Raw genomic sequence first — 17,329 nt, forward strand, 5'->3', positions numbered from 1 at the left:
CCGCTTGACCTACATTACAAATCCCATGAGATTACTGTGAAGCTAAATTTTCAGAATCTAATTCACTATATTTTTGCTTTCTGTATCTCTGGATTTATACAATGTAAACATTATCCAGTTTTTGAGTTTGACATGGTTTCTCAAATATTTGTATGATACTGAAATGTTTGGGTTCTAAACAAAGGAGAGCATGAATATTTTTTTAACCAGACACTTTCCATTTGAATTAAATATGTAGTAAGTGTAGTGAAACTAGAAAGTCCATAGGCATCGTGTCACTTTCTTTTTTCCAGAAGTTTCTGAGTATTAGTTTTTAGAGCTAAGATTAATTGGTTTTCTCAAGGTTGGCAACTTGAAGATTATTTTCACAACTATGCAAAATAGACTTGAGTAAAAGTGTGCTTGCATGTGTGTGTGTGTGCGCATTTTGAGTGTGTGTCACAGACCTTTCCTGCTCCTTAAAGAAAGCTTTCTACTCGCCAAATATTTTCCAAGTCCTCCTAATTTTTAGTTCTTGAAGAAGTGGCTTAACTCCATTTTCCCAGTCTTCCAGAAGCATTAGCACCTTCTTCTAAAGGACTTTGGTTGTGAATCATACTAACTTGGTAAATCTAGCTAGCCCCTTTGAGTGTTTCAATACCACGATGTTCCTGTCGTGGTATTCTGCATATAAAGATATAAGGTAGATCTAACACTATCCTAGGGTACCTCAACTGTCAGCTCTTCCATGCATCATTTGCTTTTTACTCTTCTTTCTTTTTCTTTTTTTTCTCTTCATGCTAATCATTATCTGGCCATGAGAAAGGATGTCGGCTCACCTTTGGGGGAAGGCTTTTGCGAAAAGGTGGGTTTTGCGTTGTGTTCTGAATACAGTCAAGCCTAGGGTCAGTTATGGCTCTTGCAGTAAGAAGTTTCACAGCTGGAGACTCTTTATTTCCAAGTCTTCCTCAGCTTCAGGAGTAGCATATCTCTGATGTAAAGCTGTTGCATTTACTTGGAAACGGAGAGGTGACCTTTTAGATACTAGCCCTATGCATGAAAGCCTTAAAGATAAACTTTAATTTGAGATGCTGCATGTGTTAAGACTTGGAAAGAAGGGATTGTTTGGTGATGATGGTACTGGGCTGGAATATGGGAGATGTGTATTTTAATACTGGCTCTTCAAACCAATGCCTCAGGCTAGTTGATCTCTATTGCTAAATTTAGTCTCTTGGATGGTGAAGTCCTTCCTTAGGTTGTCGCTGTGTTGGTCTAAGGATGTAGGCAGACAAGGTTCTTTGAGTAAATCTGATATTTCTTCTTAGACCAACTCAAGTTTGAGTTGGTCTAATAAAAGATATTAGATTTACCCAAAGAACCTTGTCTTCCTTAGCCTGCAGAATTACTTTATCATCAGATTGGGGTCAGACATTGAGGTCTGTGGCACGTTCTATAGATTGAAGATGACCGCCTTTGTTTTAAAGTTTATATCCATGTATGACATCAGGCTTTCAAAATTACAAAGGCTTATTACGACTGAAACCCTAGTTGCTTCAGTTTTGGTTTTGTTTTTAAATGCAAGCTGTCCAGACTTTCTCTTTACCTTCTGGTTGAAGGTCAATGATATATGAAGGCTGGACTATGGCAAAAACTCTCACTGAAGCAAAACAATTGGGCAGAAAGACACAGGGTATCTGTTAGTTGGGACTCTGGAAACACGTGCTTCTCTCTAAGGATAGGCAATGTGATGATCCCCAAAATGTTGCTGCTTCTGGGGGTGGGGAACTGAGAATCTGCTTGTATTGCAGGGGTAGTTATATCAATGGGTGAGGGAAGCCATGTTGCTAGGCAGGGGAAGGTAGCTCTTTTCAGCAGGATAAGTACCACTGCTTGCTCAGAAGTATTTTATAGAAGTAGCACTTAGCAGCTTACATCTACACTTGTTCCTCACTGCGCTTAATGTTTTCCTAGCTTTCCCAAAAAGCAGTTACACTGCACCTTCCAGAAGGACTTGGGCAGGTTATTTTTATTTTGGGCTTTTTATCTTTCCACATGCAGAGACCTCATCTCTCAGGAGCGGCTTATCCTGTTTGTCACTTTGTTTTGCATTGACTTGTGCCACATGCATTGACAAAGGTGCAAGCAAATTCAGTTAAGGAATGAAGACTGGGGCTTCAAAAATGAAACTTGTTAATTGAATATAAAGGAGAGTACTTCTGCACATGTCAAACATTAACCATTGTCTTCTCCTTTAGAAATGGTGATTTGAATTATAGCAGCAGTGAGGATCCTCAGATAGCTTGCGTTACTATTGCAGTGTAATATACTGAAACGTGGAACTGGAAAGGGATTTCTTGGGTCAGAGTCCAGTCCCCTATTCAGAGTACTTGTGTCATACAATAGCTTTTGTAAACTGATCAAAAGTCATCTCAGAAGTCCCTTTTATCTATGCTTACTCTCGTTGGAAGGGTGTTTTGGAATCTTGCTGTCCTTGTTATAATGCAGGACCTTTAAAAATTCAGTAAGGTCATCTAAAGCGTCATCTACATTAGGCTGGTTCTTCTGTCAGAAGTTCAAGCAGCAGACAGCAACTATCAGTGGGAACCTGACAGAGTGCATCTAAACAGCTTTTAGCTCTGTATGCTCCACTACAGCAGCTGTGCTGCAGAGGCCAAGTGCACCAGGAAAGACACCAGGTACTTCAGGGCCCCCTGCAGCCAGCAGGAAGTACAGCATGTCTGCACACAGCTTCCAGCTTCCATGAGTGATGATGGCACAAGCATTTTCTTTTTTAGTTAGAGGAGTTGTGTTACTCTGTCACTGGAATGAAAGGAAGGGAATCCCTGCCACAGGGAATCCCTGAACATAGATGCACAGAACCAGTTCCACTTGCAATATTATGTAGTATGAATCGAGGCCAAAGCGACCATTTTTGGAAGAAGGAAAGCTAGTGTAAATCAAGTATTCTGGGGAAAAAGGGAAAGTGGAAGGCTACAGAAATCATATGGGGCAGGATATTATTTTTTTTTCATTGTTTTGCAACAATGAAACGAATAACAGCAGAATTCCTTGATAATTGATATTACTGTTTTAGGGATTTTGGCTTTGTTCTTGTATGTTTTCAGGCGTTATCCTGTTCTTCTAACAGTTCCTTAAAGAAAAAAAACCCTGTGTCTAAATCTGTGTAAAAAAAAAATAAAATAAAAACATACAAATGACAACTGCCAAACTCAAGTTGCACCCAGTGCAGAATGGTAATATAGTTAACCTGATCTTGACAGAGAAAGGAATTTGATCCCAGAATTAAAATTTTGTATAATTGTAATCATAGTGATAATTTACTTTGGACTTGATAACATTTGTTATACTCAGAAGAGAGTAGAAATCAGTAACACTCCTTCTCAGTATTTTAAAAGGACCAGTTTCAGAAAAATGAAAAACAATTATAAGGCAAATGAGCTGGAAGAAAAACTAAACAGAAATGTCAGTTAGCAACTGCGTAGGACCACTGTACTACATGCTAAAGAGCACACATGGAAAAGACAGGCATAGCAATGAATATAAACTAAAGTAGGGATTGTAGAAAAATAATAGAAGCAAAGGGACACAAGGAAAAATTACTGGTTGGCAAAGTCAACAGCAATAGGAGGTGCTGTAGGTGTACTAGCAAAAGGAATGCTAACAACTACGTTAGTCCATTGCTATATGGAAACGGTAGAATTGCCAATAATAATGCAGTGAAAGTAGATATGTCCAACAAGAATTTCTGTCTTTGGGTGGGGAGCAAGATGGAAAATATTTCATTGTACAGCATGAATAAATTAATTTAAACAATAACTTAAACAGCAGCTGCTACAATTTGATATCTGTAACATCACGTTCATATACCTTGCCCTCAGGAGTTTTAAACAAGCTGTCAAAAGAGTTCTCTGGGCTGCTGATGGCTTTTTAAAATAAGTCTTTGAGCACTAGGGAAGTTCCAGGGCCGGGAATAAAGCTACCATTATGTCCCTATTTAGAGGGTAAACAGGATGTAGACCTGTCAGTCTAACATCAGTCCCAGGCAATATAATGGACCAGCTGATATGAATGAGACTACATTAACCTAGAATTAAAGGAGGGTAATATAAATAATGCCAGTCCATTTTGATTTATAGAACATGGAACTGTGTATCAACCAAACTTACAATCTCATCAAAAAAATAAAGGTTGATCTGACTCACAAGTCTCAACATACAATTGTAAGTATGGGATCATCAAGCAGATGTTTGTCCTGAAGCCCCCACAGGTATCAGTTTTTGGCTGTGCTGTTTAATATTTTTATCCATTATTTGGAAGATAATGTAAACTCATTAGTGATAATTTTTATTGTTACTGTTTGGGGGGCATGAGGTTGGGGGAGGGTTTGTTTGTTTGTTTTGCAAATTGGACAAAGATTGGTAGGGAATAAAGGGGAGGATGGGTAACTGATTCATGATGATGTGGAATGAATAGAAAGCTATGTGCAAGAAAACAATGTGTGACAACATACATTTTTATATCCAGGAACAACAAATGTCTTTCATCCTTTAAGTATGAGGCATGGTTCCCTGGCAAGTATTGGTTTTGAGAAGGATTTGGGGGCTTTTTTGGAGAATCAGCTGTACATAAGCTCCCAATGTGTTACTTTGACTAAAGGGAATAATGCTATCTTGAGATGTATAAACAGAGGAATAGCAAGTAGGAGTAGGGAGATCATCTTACTTCTGTACTGGTCACTAATGTGACCTGTGTTGGATGTCTATCAAGTTGTAATGTAACATTTAAGGAAGGGTATTGGAAAAGTCGGAAATAGTTAAAAGATGAGCCACAAATGTGAAGAATTGGAAAACATGTTTTGCGCTATGGAGGCTCAGGGTGCTCAATATACTTATCAAAGAGAAGGTTAACAGGTATACAGTATAAACCTCATTGTAAGGAACAGAAGCCTGGTAATAGGTGGCTTTTAAGACTACGTGGCAAATCCAGCGTTGAAATGAGATGTAAAGTATTAATTGTTAAGAGTTGATAATTAACTATTTGAACAGCTTGGTCAGGGCTGTGGTGGATTCCCCACTTCTGAGTTTTGGGATGGGGTAGGTGTGATTCAAGCACAGCTACTGGACTTGAGTGAATTCAGAGAAGTGTTGAAGTGATGTTGTAGCCATGATGATCCAGGAAATACATGAGACACGAGACACAAGGATTTTTGTGGGTGATAAGGCACCTGGCTGGGGTCTTATGACCCCTACCACTCCCAGTGCTCATTCCTGCCCATGGCAGGGGGGTCGGACTCGATATGTCTAGGTCCCTTCGGACTCATTTATTCTATGAACTTGTTGAACCAACTGTGTGGTTGGGCTAGAGTTAGACAAGGTTTTGGGTGTCACAATAGGAAGGGTACTGTGGTTCCCAAAAGCTTGTTGAAGTCTATACCAACCCTGCAGCTGGTTCAACAAAAGATATCGCCCACAAAATTCCTTACCTCTCACATGAATTCGGAGAATCTTCTTGGCCTGTCTTACGCGATGGGTTAAACCAGATGATTGCAATGATCCTTTACAGTTTTAAGTTTAAGAAAGAAGTTAAGTGTCTTGTGTTGCAATAAACACAAATGCATTTGCAACCCTTACTCGCATCACTATTGTGATTTCACATCCCTAGCTCAGTTTGGAGTTTGCAGCAATGGTTCTGGAAGAACTTTTTCGGATTATGGAGGGTTGCACTGATCCTGGTTTTTAGCTTATCCTTGCTGGACCCCAGCTAGAAGAATAGCACAAGCTGCAAGTTGTCTAAGAAGATTTTTTTTTTAAGCAATAGTTGAGTGGCTGGGACAACCATTAGGGGTTGGGAAGGAAGGTAAAATGACAAGGAGGGATTCAGAGTAGGTGTCAGACTTGGGAGCTGGAAATATTTATATATCCAGGCATGAAAGGCATCTTATGGTACAGCTGTTGAAGCTGAGATTCAGAGATGACAGGAAAACAAATGAAGGAAAAATTAAAACAAGGCCTTGGAGCCTTATTTTATTAAAAAGCTTTCTTAAATAACATGTGTACTGACTTTGTATTAAGAGGACCCATTGGTCTGTTGTATGCATCCAAGTAGGATCACATGGTAGGAGTTAACTTGTGGGGAACAAGAAGCCTTCTTCCACTACTCTCCTCCCCCCCACAGATGGCAGAGGGCAACTCTAGTGAAAGCTTGCTGGTTTGGGTGTTATCTGTGAGAAATGTATTTTAGGGTCCTCCTTTCAATTTTGGATCTATACAGTAGGATGGAGACAGTAATTTTCATTGCTTTGAATTTAGCAGAGTGATTTAGGCAAGAGCCTCTTCATATTATGAATCCTCTTTCAGCACGTAGGCTTAACAGATGCATATTAATGTTGTTAATTCTGAATGAAGGAGCATTTAATCCCAAACCATCAAAACAAATATCATGATCAAATTTGAGAATCTACTCCTAGGATATTAATGGCCATTTTCAGAGATGACTAAAGTTCTCTCTTTCTAAATGTAATGTTATAGTTGTATTTAGCTAGAGTCGAGAACTAAAATTATTTCTTTGGTACTGGAAAAGTTGTTTTTTTCTACCTGCGGAAAATAATTTGAAGTTTTTGTGTTCAGCCAACTGTTGGAAACGGTCTTTTAGCATCAATAACTAATTTTCTTGAGTTTTTAGGTTAGTTCAAAACATTAAAAAAATTTCAAAATTTGGGAAAATGAAAAATTGGAATACTTTCTAATTCTGAGTACTCTAAGTGCATTAAAAACAAAAAGGAACTATGTGAAGGCAGTATATTAAACCATTTATTTCATTTAATCCTTTCTGAGCCTGATTTATGACTAGAATTTAAAAGGTACTCAGCATGTACAACTGATATTTTAATTAGTTGAGTTTGTTGGAGTTCAGAACTTTACAGTTTAGTCCATTAAAAAGCAGTGTTGATTCAATGCTGAAGTGTTGATCAAAGTCTCATAAAGACTTAATAAAAGAGGAGAGTAATGAATTGAATATCCCCAAAGCACTTCAAAATGCATTCCTCTAGATTGCTGTAAAATTAAAATTTCTGCAGTTGAAGCTGTTAATCTCAGATGCGTATTTTTTATTATTGCTGTTTTATGCTTTTTCTCTTACGTTTGTATGTATCTTTATCATAGCACACGTCTCATGGAGAAGGACGTCAAGAAGTTTCCTCTCGAACTGGGCGCTCTGGAGCTCGTTGTAGAAATTCTATAGCTTCCTGTGCAGATGAGCAACCCCATATTGGAAATTACAGACTACTTAAAACTATTGGAAAGGGGAATTTTGCAAAAGTAAAACTGGCAAGACACATTCTTACTGGCAGAGAGGTAAAACGTTTAACTGTTTAAAACGCTGTTGTATCATGCATAGTTCCAGAAGTACTTTTGAAATAGCTTTACGTAGAATCCAAAAACCACTTGGCATTTCTGGTTAGAGGCAAAAGAATAAACTTATAACCTTTTATTCCAGCAAACATATGCGTATGAAATGTATATACAAAGGCAAATGCTTTTAAACAGAGTCAGGATATGTAGTATTTAAACAAACTTTGGGGGGCAAAGACTGGCCTCGTGTTTGTGTGATACCTAGCACAACTGAACCCTAATCACAACTCGGGCTTCTGGTGCTGCTGCATTACATTACAATTTGTAATTCACATCTAGTGACAGTTCCTTGCTGCACTTAGCAGCTGTAGTCATACTAGTATTTTTTTTCTTCCAGAGATAGTTCAAATACTGTAGAAAGTGTTTCATGTTTTATGCTGTTGTTACTGATAGCTAGTTTGTCTACGAAAAGGCAGAGACTTTTCCTCTCAGTTTTTCTTTTTGACCTACATTTGATAGGTTTGGGTGGAGCTTGTTCAGCAGAGGTTGGAAAGACCTGTTTAGCCAAGAAGTACAAGGAAAACCTAAAGGTTTTCAATGCTGAATGCAGTAGGTTAAGTGGCATTTACCCTTCTTGAGTTAATACAGAAAGTGGTACAGTATAACCTCAGAAATTTGGCATCCTTGGGACCGAGCATCTGCCGGAAACTTGAAAATTCCAGATTTTTGAAAGGTTGTGCTACCGCTGCTCTAGGGACAGCCACTGCTACTCTACCTGCTGCAGCTGCGGCAGGAGAAGCCTGAATGCTGCTGCCATCCACTACCCTGCGGCACTGCTCTGGGACCAACTGGTGCTACTCTCTGATGTACTGTATTTTTAAAAAGTGCCGGGTTTTTGAGAATTCTGGAATTTTGAGGTTATGCTGTATTAGGAGTAATGGAGTTATCAGTTTCTGGATTGGACACTGATATTTTTTTTAAGAAGGACCTGACTAGCTGTGCTGGTTAAATGTTCTATGGGACTTTTTAAAATAATGTTCTTTTCCTGCCAAGTTTCCAATCAATTTAATTGCAGTCTGACTAAAATCTGCTCTATGCTCAGTGAACTTTATATTTTCCCACATTAAACTTTTGTTCCCTAGTAAACAGCAGTAGTACAAGAATGTGTTCAGGGGGTTTCTGCCATGGCCCAAAGCAGTACATAAAAATGGCCCAAATAAAAGGATGTGTTTTCCCCCCCCCTCCCCCCCCCAGCCTTTTTTTGCTGTAAATAGGTTTTTCTCTCAGATTCATGATTTTACACATTTCTGATGAAATCTTCCAGCAAATAAAAGTGAGGGAGCCTAGGAACTTAGGCCCAGGTACACAAAACAATTTAGGCAGCACATTTCCATTGATTTCAAACTATAGAATTACATTATTTCAACAGAAGTTCAGTGTTCCTCATTTTAGATAACTAGGAAACAAAGCAGGTACATTCTTGTAAAAATTGCATAAAGTACTTTGAATCATAGAAGTCGGGTTGGAAGGGGCCTTGTAGATCTTCAAGTCCAACTCCCTGCCTGGGCAGGAGAAAAACTGGATTCAAATGAGTCCATCCAGGTAGGCATCAAGCCTCTTCTTAAAGACCCCCAGGGTAGGAGCCAGCACCACTTCCCTTGGAAGTTGGTTCCAGATCCTAGCCGCCCTGACTGAAGTAGTTCTTATGGATGTCTAATCTAAACCTCCTCTCCAACAACTTGTGGCTGATATTCCTTGTTATGCCAGGGGGTGCAAGGGGAAACAAGGTCTCCCCCCAAACCCTTCTGGTCCCCCCTGGTGAGTTTATAGATGATCACCAGTTTATAAACGATCACTTCTCTTGTGAAGGCTGAATCACTTCTGGAGGAAAGACAACATGTAAACAAGAGAGCTTACCTTCTCGTTACATGTATGATCATTTTTATACCAGGTCTCAGTTTTCCAACCTGTCTTGTTTACTATTTTTTGCAAGAAATAACTGCTAATCAACCAGTTTGGAGGGCATGTGTTTTCTGTTTTGGTTGATTTATGTGTGTATGTTACTGTTTGTTATACCATCTGGTGTTAGTTGATGTGCACTGATGAGAATCCAAGTTCTCTTACGATAAACTTGTCATTTCCCTGCATCCTAGTCCTCCTTTGAACCTGTTCCATTTTAAATGAATTTTTCTTGAACAAAGTTAAACACAGTATTTCACATGAGATCTTACCCAGCTCTTACACGATTAAATTAGTATTTCCCTTCTGGAAGTACTTCATCTAATATATCCCAAGGATCATATTTATGGGGGGGGGGTTTCATTGCATTCTGTTGGTAACTCAAAGTCATCCTATAATCAGCTAGTACAGCAGACCTTTCTCCTCCTCTCTTGTTTCCAACTGATGAATTCACAGTTTAAACCAAAAATTCTTGTTACTGGTATATAGGTGTATTACCTAAGATTTTGTAGTATCAGATTTCATCCCATTTCTTTTAGTTCAGTCCTGAGTTCATCCACTTATTTCTGTATGATATTCCATGATCCTTTGCATCAATGCTGACTCCTAACTTTGTATCATCAACAGGGATCCAGATTTTTTTCATTTCCTGCAGAAGAACATGGACTTTTTTTTCCTTTTGCAAACAGCTCTTTGCAGGCTAGAACTCTGACACCCTGCGATAAGCTGCTTGCAAGAAGGGTGTGAAATTCTAAGCCTTGTCTGGCAGGGGGTAGGGGCAGGAGCAAGGCCTGAGAATCTGAGGCCAGCCAGGCCTGGCTCATACTTGCTTTGCCTCCTGCAGCCTTTGGGGTAAGTAGGGCCTGGGGGCAAGTAGCAGCTGGTGGCCCCTCTGGGGGGTGGGCAGGGGGCTACCAGTGGATGTGAGAGGCACCAGTAGGACTTGGGGGGCTGTGTCTTGGGAGTCAGGGGCACCAGCATATTGGGGCTGCTCAGCACTACAAAGCAGCAGGAGAGACGGCCATAGCTGGGCCCATGTCCTGGTGAGCAAAGGGAGTGGGGAGAATTTTGACTTTGCATGATTAAAAAACCCAAAATCAAATGCCAAAATGTATATATATTTAAATGTATTTTATTATGATGATTGAGGCACTCTGGTAGGCTTCCAAATTGCTTTACAATTTTAAATATTAAGTTTAAATATTAAATTTTAATTGTATCAATAAAACATTGAGTTTGATAGAGGAGTCAGCATTGATATACATATATATAGTGGTGTTTCATTTTAATTGCAGAAAAGCATGGATTTTGGGGGGGTTTAATTGAGAATTTTGGATTTTTAACAGAGAAAACCAGGATCCCTGGTCAGCAAATTTCAGGCAGGAGTACATGAGCCAGTAGGAATAGTTTACCCCTCTTTCATTGAAGGTTAGGCAGAGGACAGTTTCCCCGTGCTCCATGCTCAGGAGGGAAAACCAACATGAGCTGGAGCCAAACTTGGTTACACTCATTACTGCAGGGTTGCATCTGACCACCAACAAACTTCCACTCACAGTGGAGCTAAACTACCAAATGGATGGTAAGCTGTTCAATTTCAGCTGATTCCAAGCCAAAACCAAGACAACCCCCACCTCAATCAGTGAGCTCCAATACACTGATGGTGCTGTAGCGTGCCCACTCAGAAGCAGATCTTCAGGCAATCATTGACATCTTTACCAAGGCGTACAAGAAAGTGGGATTGACACTTGGCATTTAGCAGACTAAGGTCCTCCATCAGTGAGCTCTTAATGAGCGTACCCTAGCTCCAGTAGTTCAAATTCACATTGAAACTCTAAAGAACGTTGGGTAATTCCTGCACCATAGAAGCCATCTCTCGTAGAAGGCTGATATCAACAAAGAAATCCAACATCGCCTTATGTGCAAGTACAGCCTTCAGATGCCTGAGGAACCAAGATTTGAAGATCATGGCATCAGATCCGAAACCTAGCTTGGGGTTTATCAAGCAGTCATGATCCCCACCTTGCTATATGGAACTGAGAAATGGACAATGTACAAGAGGCACCTCAAGTTGCTGGAGAAGTACCATTAATGCTGCCTGCAGAAGATGTTTCGAATCCAGTGGGAGGACAGATGCAAACATTAGCATCCTTTTGCAAACAAACACAGTGTGAGCTTTGAGGTGATGATTGTCTGACATTAACTTTGTTGGGCTGGCTGTCTGACTCCAGACTCCCAAAGCAAGTTTTATTCTCTCAGCTTGGTCAAGGTATATCTTCAAGAGAAAGGGATAACACTTCAAGGACATCCTCAAGGCCAACTTGGAAAAAATGCAACATTAACATCAACTCCTGGGAGACTATTGCCTAGGACTGCTCCAAATGGATGAAGTCTGCTGCAAGGATCTCAATCCTTTGAAACATTACGACAACAGGAGATGGAAAAATGGAAGCAACAGAAACAGCATGTTGCAGACCAAACCAACAGCCTAGAGTGACCCACCCTGCATGGAAACATACACTTGAGGTGCAACAGCCTGCCTATCCCAGATAGGCCTCGTCAGCCATCTTCAGACCCACAAATAAGACAGTTATGGAAGACATTCATCCTTGACTGCAAGGCATTGCCAGTGATGGTCCTTTTAAGTACATTTAAAGTACTTTGCTCAGTTCTGCTTCCAGTAGTTTCAGTTTCCCTCTTTGTACTTAATTTGAAGTGTTTATTTACCCATTTAAGCTTGCCTCTTCCTACAAGTTTTTCCCTGTGCTGAGATTATATATTTCAGATCTTTTCAGTCAAAGAGTACTGAAACTTTCCTGAACTCCTCTGTTAGGGGTCAGCAGTGTTTTCTGGCAGGGGGACTAGAAAAATCCAGCTTGGGTCTGAGGTGAGCAAACACTAGGACCTGGCTGTCTCCACTGCTTATCCCTGCTGCCTGGCTGTAAAAGAGGTGCAGGGAGAGCTCCCCTTCCCCAGAAACCCATGCCTCCTATCTATGGTGCAGTGTGGTGTGGGGTAGGCAGTCAAAGCCACAGCTCTGAAGGCCTGTATTGTCAACCCCAGCTCTGTGTTGATAACTTCAGTGAACTTCACAAACTAGTTTCCCTAGTCTATCAAAATTCAGTCTTTTGAACCGTTGTTATCAAACTAGTTTTACTTATTTTTCTGTTTAAAATAAGGTGAACTAACTCTTGATCAGAGGTTGTTCTCTATTACAGTCTTGTATAATTTACTCAGTATAGGCAACTCCTTCTGAACGCTGTTTCATTATAACACACATTTTAAATTGATACCTGATTTCAGTTAGCACTCAGCAAGTTTTGTTATAACACTTAAGGTCACCATCTTGTCATTAAAAACAATTGCGGTTGCCATCTTTGATTGTCAGATACTGTTGGTTTCACTTAACGCTCGTTTTGCTTAATGTTCAGTTTTTCAGGAACCAGTTAAAAGCGCTAAGCGGGGCTTGCCTGCACTAACCAAAACCAAGGCTTAAATTTCATCACTTCTTCTTGGCCCATTGACAATTTGATGAACAAATCTATTGAGGAGCTTTTTAAGGAAAGTCCAAACTCACTTTACAAGTTATACCTAAGGATATTAGCTTCCTGTGGGGTAAAATGTCACAGCTGTTCAACAGTATTCCATAACATTGTAAAATGACTTGGGATAGAAAGCAAAGAATCCCTTGTCCAGTTGACCTAAGCTATATTTTATCTTCCAGAGTTAAAATTTGGTTAAGACAGTGGGCTTCAACCATTTCTTTTTGAGAAATGTCATGGGAATTTTTTTCACGTTTACAAGGGTTCAGGGTCCCAGTTCCCGTACCTGAATAATGGATTCATAACCTCACAATTCCTTGAAAGTCTTTCAGTCAGAAAACAGCTAAGCAATGTCATTGTCCTGTGCCTCAAACTCTATCAAGGTGGGAATACTATTTTTGAGTGAGGCTGAAAAAATTTCATTTGAAAATAAATGTTCACAATATGACTGGAACTGGTATTTTGCGCATTGGATATGTATCCGCTGTATGGGATGTGTCCTGAAGACAAATCTGGAATTTTTTTCCCCTGGAAACAGTATCTATATCACTAACTGGCCTTTCCCTATTTTAACTAAAATATACTTCTTCCCCTCACCCCCACTTCCCTCCCCTTAGCGTTTTTTTGTCTCCTCTTTCTGCATGTATTTTCCCTGGTAAGTTCTAGTGCATGGTAGCTTGTGAAATTACACACCTGGTCAGTCCAGTCTTACTATATTGTACAACCATTCATCATGATGTTATATTTTATCATTTTATTTCTGCTAATACACATTTGTGTAAATTCTCCTTGAGAACTGTTTTTAAAAAAAAAAAAGTATATGAATTGTAACAGAAAAGGCCTATTGAAGTCCAGCTCCCTTAGAACCCATGGCTTTCATGATGGTGATGTATTTGATGTGCTTAAATAGTGAACAGGACATTATTTTAAAGGTTTCCTGTTTCTGATCTACTTAAAGTAAAGGCGACAGTTAGAAAAAAATGAAGATTATATAGAGAAGCTAAATAACTACTCAGTAATCTTCTCTGTTAAGATTGTTATGAAGATACCTGTGAAGGAGCTGCTTTTTTTTTATTCCTTTAAAAAAAAAAAAAGAGATACTATTTCAGACTAAGCTGTCAAAATAAGATGAGTAGAAATAAAATTGATTTAAGAATATGTGTGTCACATCAGGTTGAGTGGTATACATCCAAGACTTCTGAAGGTGCCCAGGTCTAAATTGGCATAACTGTTAAGCAAAAAAAATGCAATACTGTTAAAGTAGATACTGTTCAAGAGAGCTAAAAGGTAGACCTATCAGGACAGTGAAAGTAGACACATTTATCTTTTTCCTTTGGAAATAAGTTCTAGAGACAGTATAACAAAACAGTAAGCCATACATCTATTCCTGGCAGTTGGCTGACATAATGATTAAAAACTGTAGTAACTTACCTGGAAGACTATGAAAAGGTCTCACCAACACTTTATATGAAGGAGAATTATTGCACTAATCTGTTTCAGTTCTCTGTTTCAGTTCTCTGAATGCATCAGTAAAACTGCAGTTAAAGGAGAATGATTTAGAACATGTAAACTAATATTAAAGTTGTTAGAGGATGAAAAGCAAAGCATTCTTATATATTGAAAGTTGAAAAGAGGCAAAGTAGGATTAAATAGTCAATTTTAGGGTTCTGTACTAAGTTTAACATAAGTTTAGTCATCTTAAAACTAAGATGACTAAGGGAGATGGTCTTTGAGGTAGTAAAATTACTGTTTGGTTAGTAAAGACCAAAGAGGACTGGCAGGGAAGTTTAGACACACCCTGAATGCACAACACCAAGATGAATGAAGTTCATTGTCCATAAAGAGAGAGAAAGTAATGGATGCTTGATGCTTAACTGTTTCAGCTCAGAAAAGGAGCTTGGGTGTTACTGTAGATCAGTATAACATGTCTGCTATGAGATGCTCGCACCTTTCCCTAAAGTATCTGAAACTGGACTAATTGGGCCTTGTATAGTAACTTCTGGGTTCACATTGTTGGGAAAAATGTGCTTTGTGTCTTAAAAGTTTCTCGCACTTGGTTTGTATCTGAGTTGCATTGCAATGAGGCTCCTCTGCCTTGCTGTTTTTGGTTTGGAGAGACCTCATCAGACCATAAGTGTGTGTGGTTACCCATGTGCACAGTTCTCTTTTGATCAGTTTGTTAAATTAATACTCCAGTTTATTAGCAATCTTCTGTAGTTTTTACTAGGAAAATACAACCTAATAAAAAGTAAAACTTTCAAATTAGTTCATCTTTTTGCTAGAATATATTTCTCTTCATATCCAAAAGTGAATGAGTTAGTGAAACACTTGGGCATGCAAATCTAAAGTTGTAAAAAATCAATTTAGCTATTAAAAAAATATGTTTTAGCAGTGCCTATACTTTGCCACAGAACTTTGTTTTTAAAATGTCTTCCCAGGTTTAAAAAAATATAGCTACCATTTTGAGAGGGCTATAATCTAGAGGAAAATGTCTAGTATTAAATTGCACTGCAAAACATTTTATAAATGTATGTGAACATAAAATAAACATTTGAATGCTTCTCTTCTGTAATAGCACTAAATGCTGCTTTTAATCTCTGATCTGTCCAGTGTGTGTAAATAGAACTGAGGTATACTGAGGAAACTTTGTTTCAAATAATTGTTTGTTAATAGAATAAAAGTGTGTGTGTATTTTGTTTTTTGTTTGTTTGTTTTTTAATTTGTACAAAATGCTAGATTCTCTTATAACTTGACTTATTGTCTTGCATTTTAAAAAGTTTAAATCAATTTTTCTTTTAGGTTGCAATAAAAATAATTGACAAAACACAGTTAAACCCAACTAGTCTACAGAAGGTAAGCCTCTCAAATTTTTTTTCAGTTGTATGGCCCCTTGTTCCCTTCACAGTCTCCTTCCCTCTTATGTTGTAGTCTCTGAAGCAATACCTACCTCTTTCTTCATATAATTATGTCCACAAGTTTGACTAAATTTAATAATTTTCCCAGTAACAGGCCTGTTTAGGACAGTTTGAGTCCTGCAACATGACTACGGTCTCTAAAGATGAAATATCTACAACATGGCAGATTAAGAAATCTACAAGTTCTTAGCCAGTCTTATTTTAAGTTACTGAAATACACTGAACAGTATCTCACCTGGTGACATTTTATCTTTCAGGTGTGATCTAACTTGGTAGAAGGGTCATGCACAAGTGTCCACATTTGTCTCTGTTACTCCCAGAGGCATTTTGCTAAACTGACAAGTAGAAATCATTTTCCCTGACTTCTGGCCTTGAAAACTGTCTTTAGGCTGAGAGTCGTGCAGTGTCTGTCTTGCACATAATTGTCACCAATAAGTATTTTATAGATTGAAACATACTAATTTCTGACTGAGATGTGAGTGGAGAGATCATTTCATTCCCTGCTGTATTGTGTTGTCCTATCTGTGCTAGCAAGAGTAAGTAGTGATAAATGCTACTCACATCACACAAGTCAGTCATTCTGATCCAGAGCACATACATGGAGTACATAAAGTGTCATTTTTATATAGATACTTTTATAACTCTAGCATGTAAAATCAAACTGGAATAATCACAGGCTTTTTATTTATGTAATTTAATGGAAGTACATGGACCTGAATCTATTCAGATAAGAGCAAATACCAGGAATTTGGTTTTAAACAAAATTAAGTTAAATAAACTGAATAGCATATGTAATTTGATTTATGTACATAAGAAGATCAGCTCAGTAGGTGCTTTAATCTTAACGAAACAAAAGCAAATAAAAATGTACACACTTCTAGACTATGGCTGAAGTCAGTTGCAATCAGTCAAATTTGTAGGTAATTTTTGTTTAAATGGGCTCGGGTAGGTTGCAACTAAAAGCCATTAGTGGATGGCTTTTTAGCCTATAGAAAAGGGCTTATTCTTAAGACGGCTGTCACAGCTGCTTGTTTGGAAGACTCAGCAAAGTGAAGAATTAAAAGTACAAAAGCTTACAAGTGTTTGTTAATTTTTGTATTGTGTTACATGTTGTAATGATTTGTAGTGGCCCCTTTATGTTTTATAGTTGTGTGGGAGTGTGAATCCATCATTTTGGAGATGCTTTGATAAGGGGTTTGCAACTTTTTTAAAGGAGCGTACCCCTTCCGGGTACACTTCTGGCAGGGGGAGGGGGTAGCGGCAGCCAGACGCAATGTGGGGATTGGTCTTGGCAGCTGGACCCAGAGTAGGTGGGGGGCTTGCACGCAGGGTGGTGCATGGTGGGGGCAGCTGTCGTATGAGAGTTTTGCTCCTTTTCCCCCTCCGCACATCTGGGCAGTGCCTGTGCAGCCCACAGAGGGGAGCTGCTGCCCTCATGCCCCCCCCCCACTCGGGCCAGTAGTGATAGCCAATACTTAAGGAGGCATATTGGCTGATACTGATTCAATTTCCAATACAGCTGCCTCCATCTGGTAAGTCCAGTGTGGTGGAAGGGGGAGGGGTGGGG

At 39.1% G+C, this 17,329-nt stretch overlaps 1 protein-coding gene across 5 annotated transcripts in view; it reads left to right on the forward strand.

Annotated features, from left to right (window-relative positions):
- Window positions 1-17,329, forward strand: part of MARK3 (microtubule affinity regulating kinase 3) — an 86,283-nt gene that overhangs the window by 7,843 nt on the left and 61,111 nt on the right. For 4 of the 5 annotated variants that reach the window (XM_019550766.1, XM_019550769.1, XM_019550770.1 and 1 more), the window contains exons 2-4: window positions 806-844; window positions 7,161-7,352; window positions 15,647-15,700. In XM_019550766.1, coding sequence (XP_019406311.1) covers window positions 806-844; window positions 7,161-7,352; window positions 15,647-15,700 — 285 coding nt within the window. The remainder of the gene's footprint in view (window positions 1-805; window positions 845-7,160; window positions 7,353-15,646; window positions 15,701-17,329) is intronic. The other variant, XM_019550767.1, reaches the window with a different exon arrangement.

This window comes from Crocodylus porosus, unplaced genomic scaffold, assembly GCF_001723895.1.
Source record: "Crocodylus porosus isolate Cpor-Errol unplaced genomic scaffold, CroPor_comp1, whole genome shotgun sequence".
NCBI lineage: Eukaryota > Metazoa > Chordata > Crocodylia > Crocodylidae > Crocodylus > Crocodylus porosus.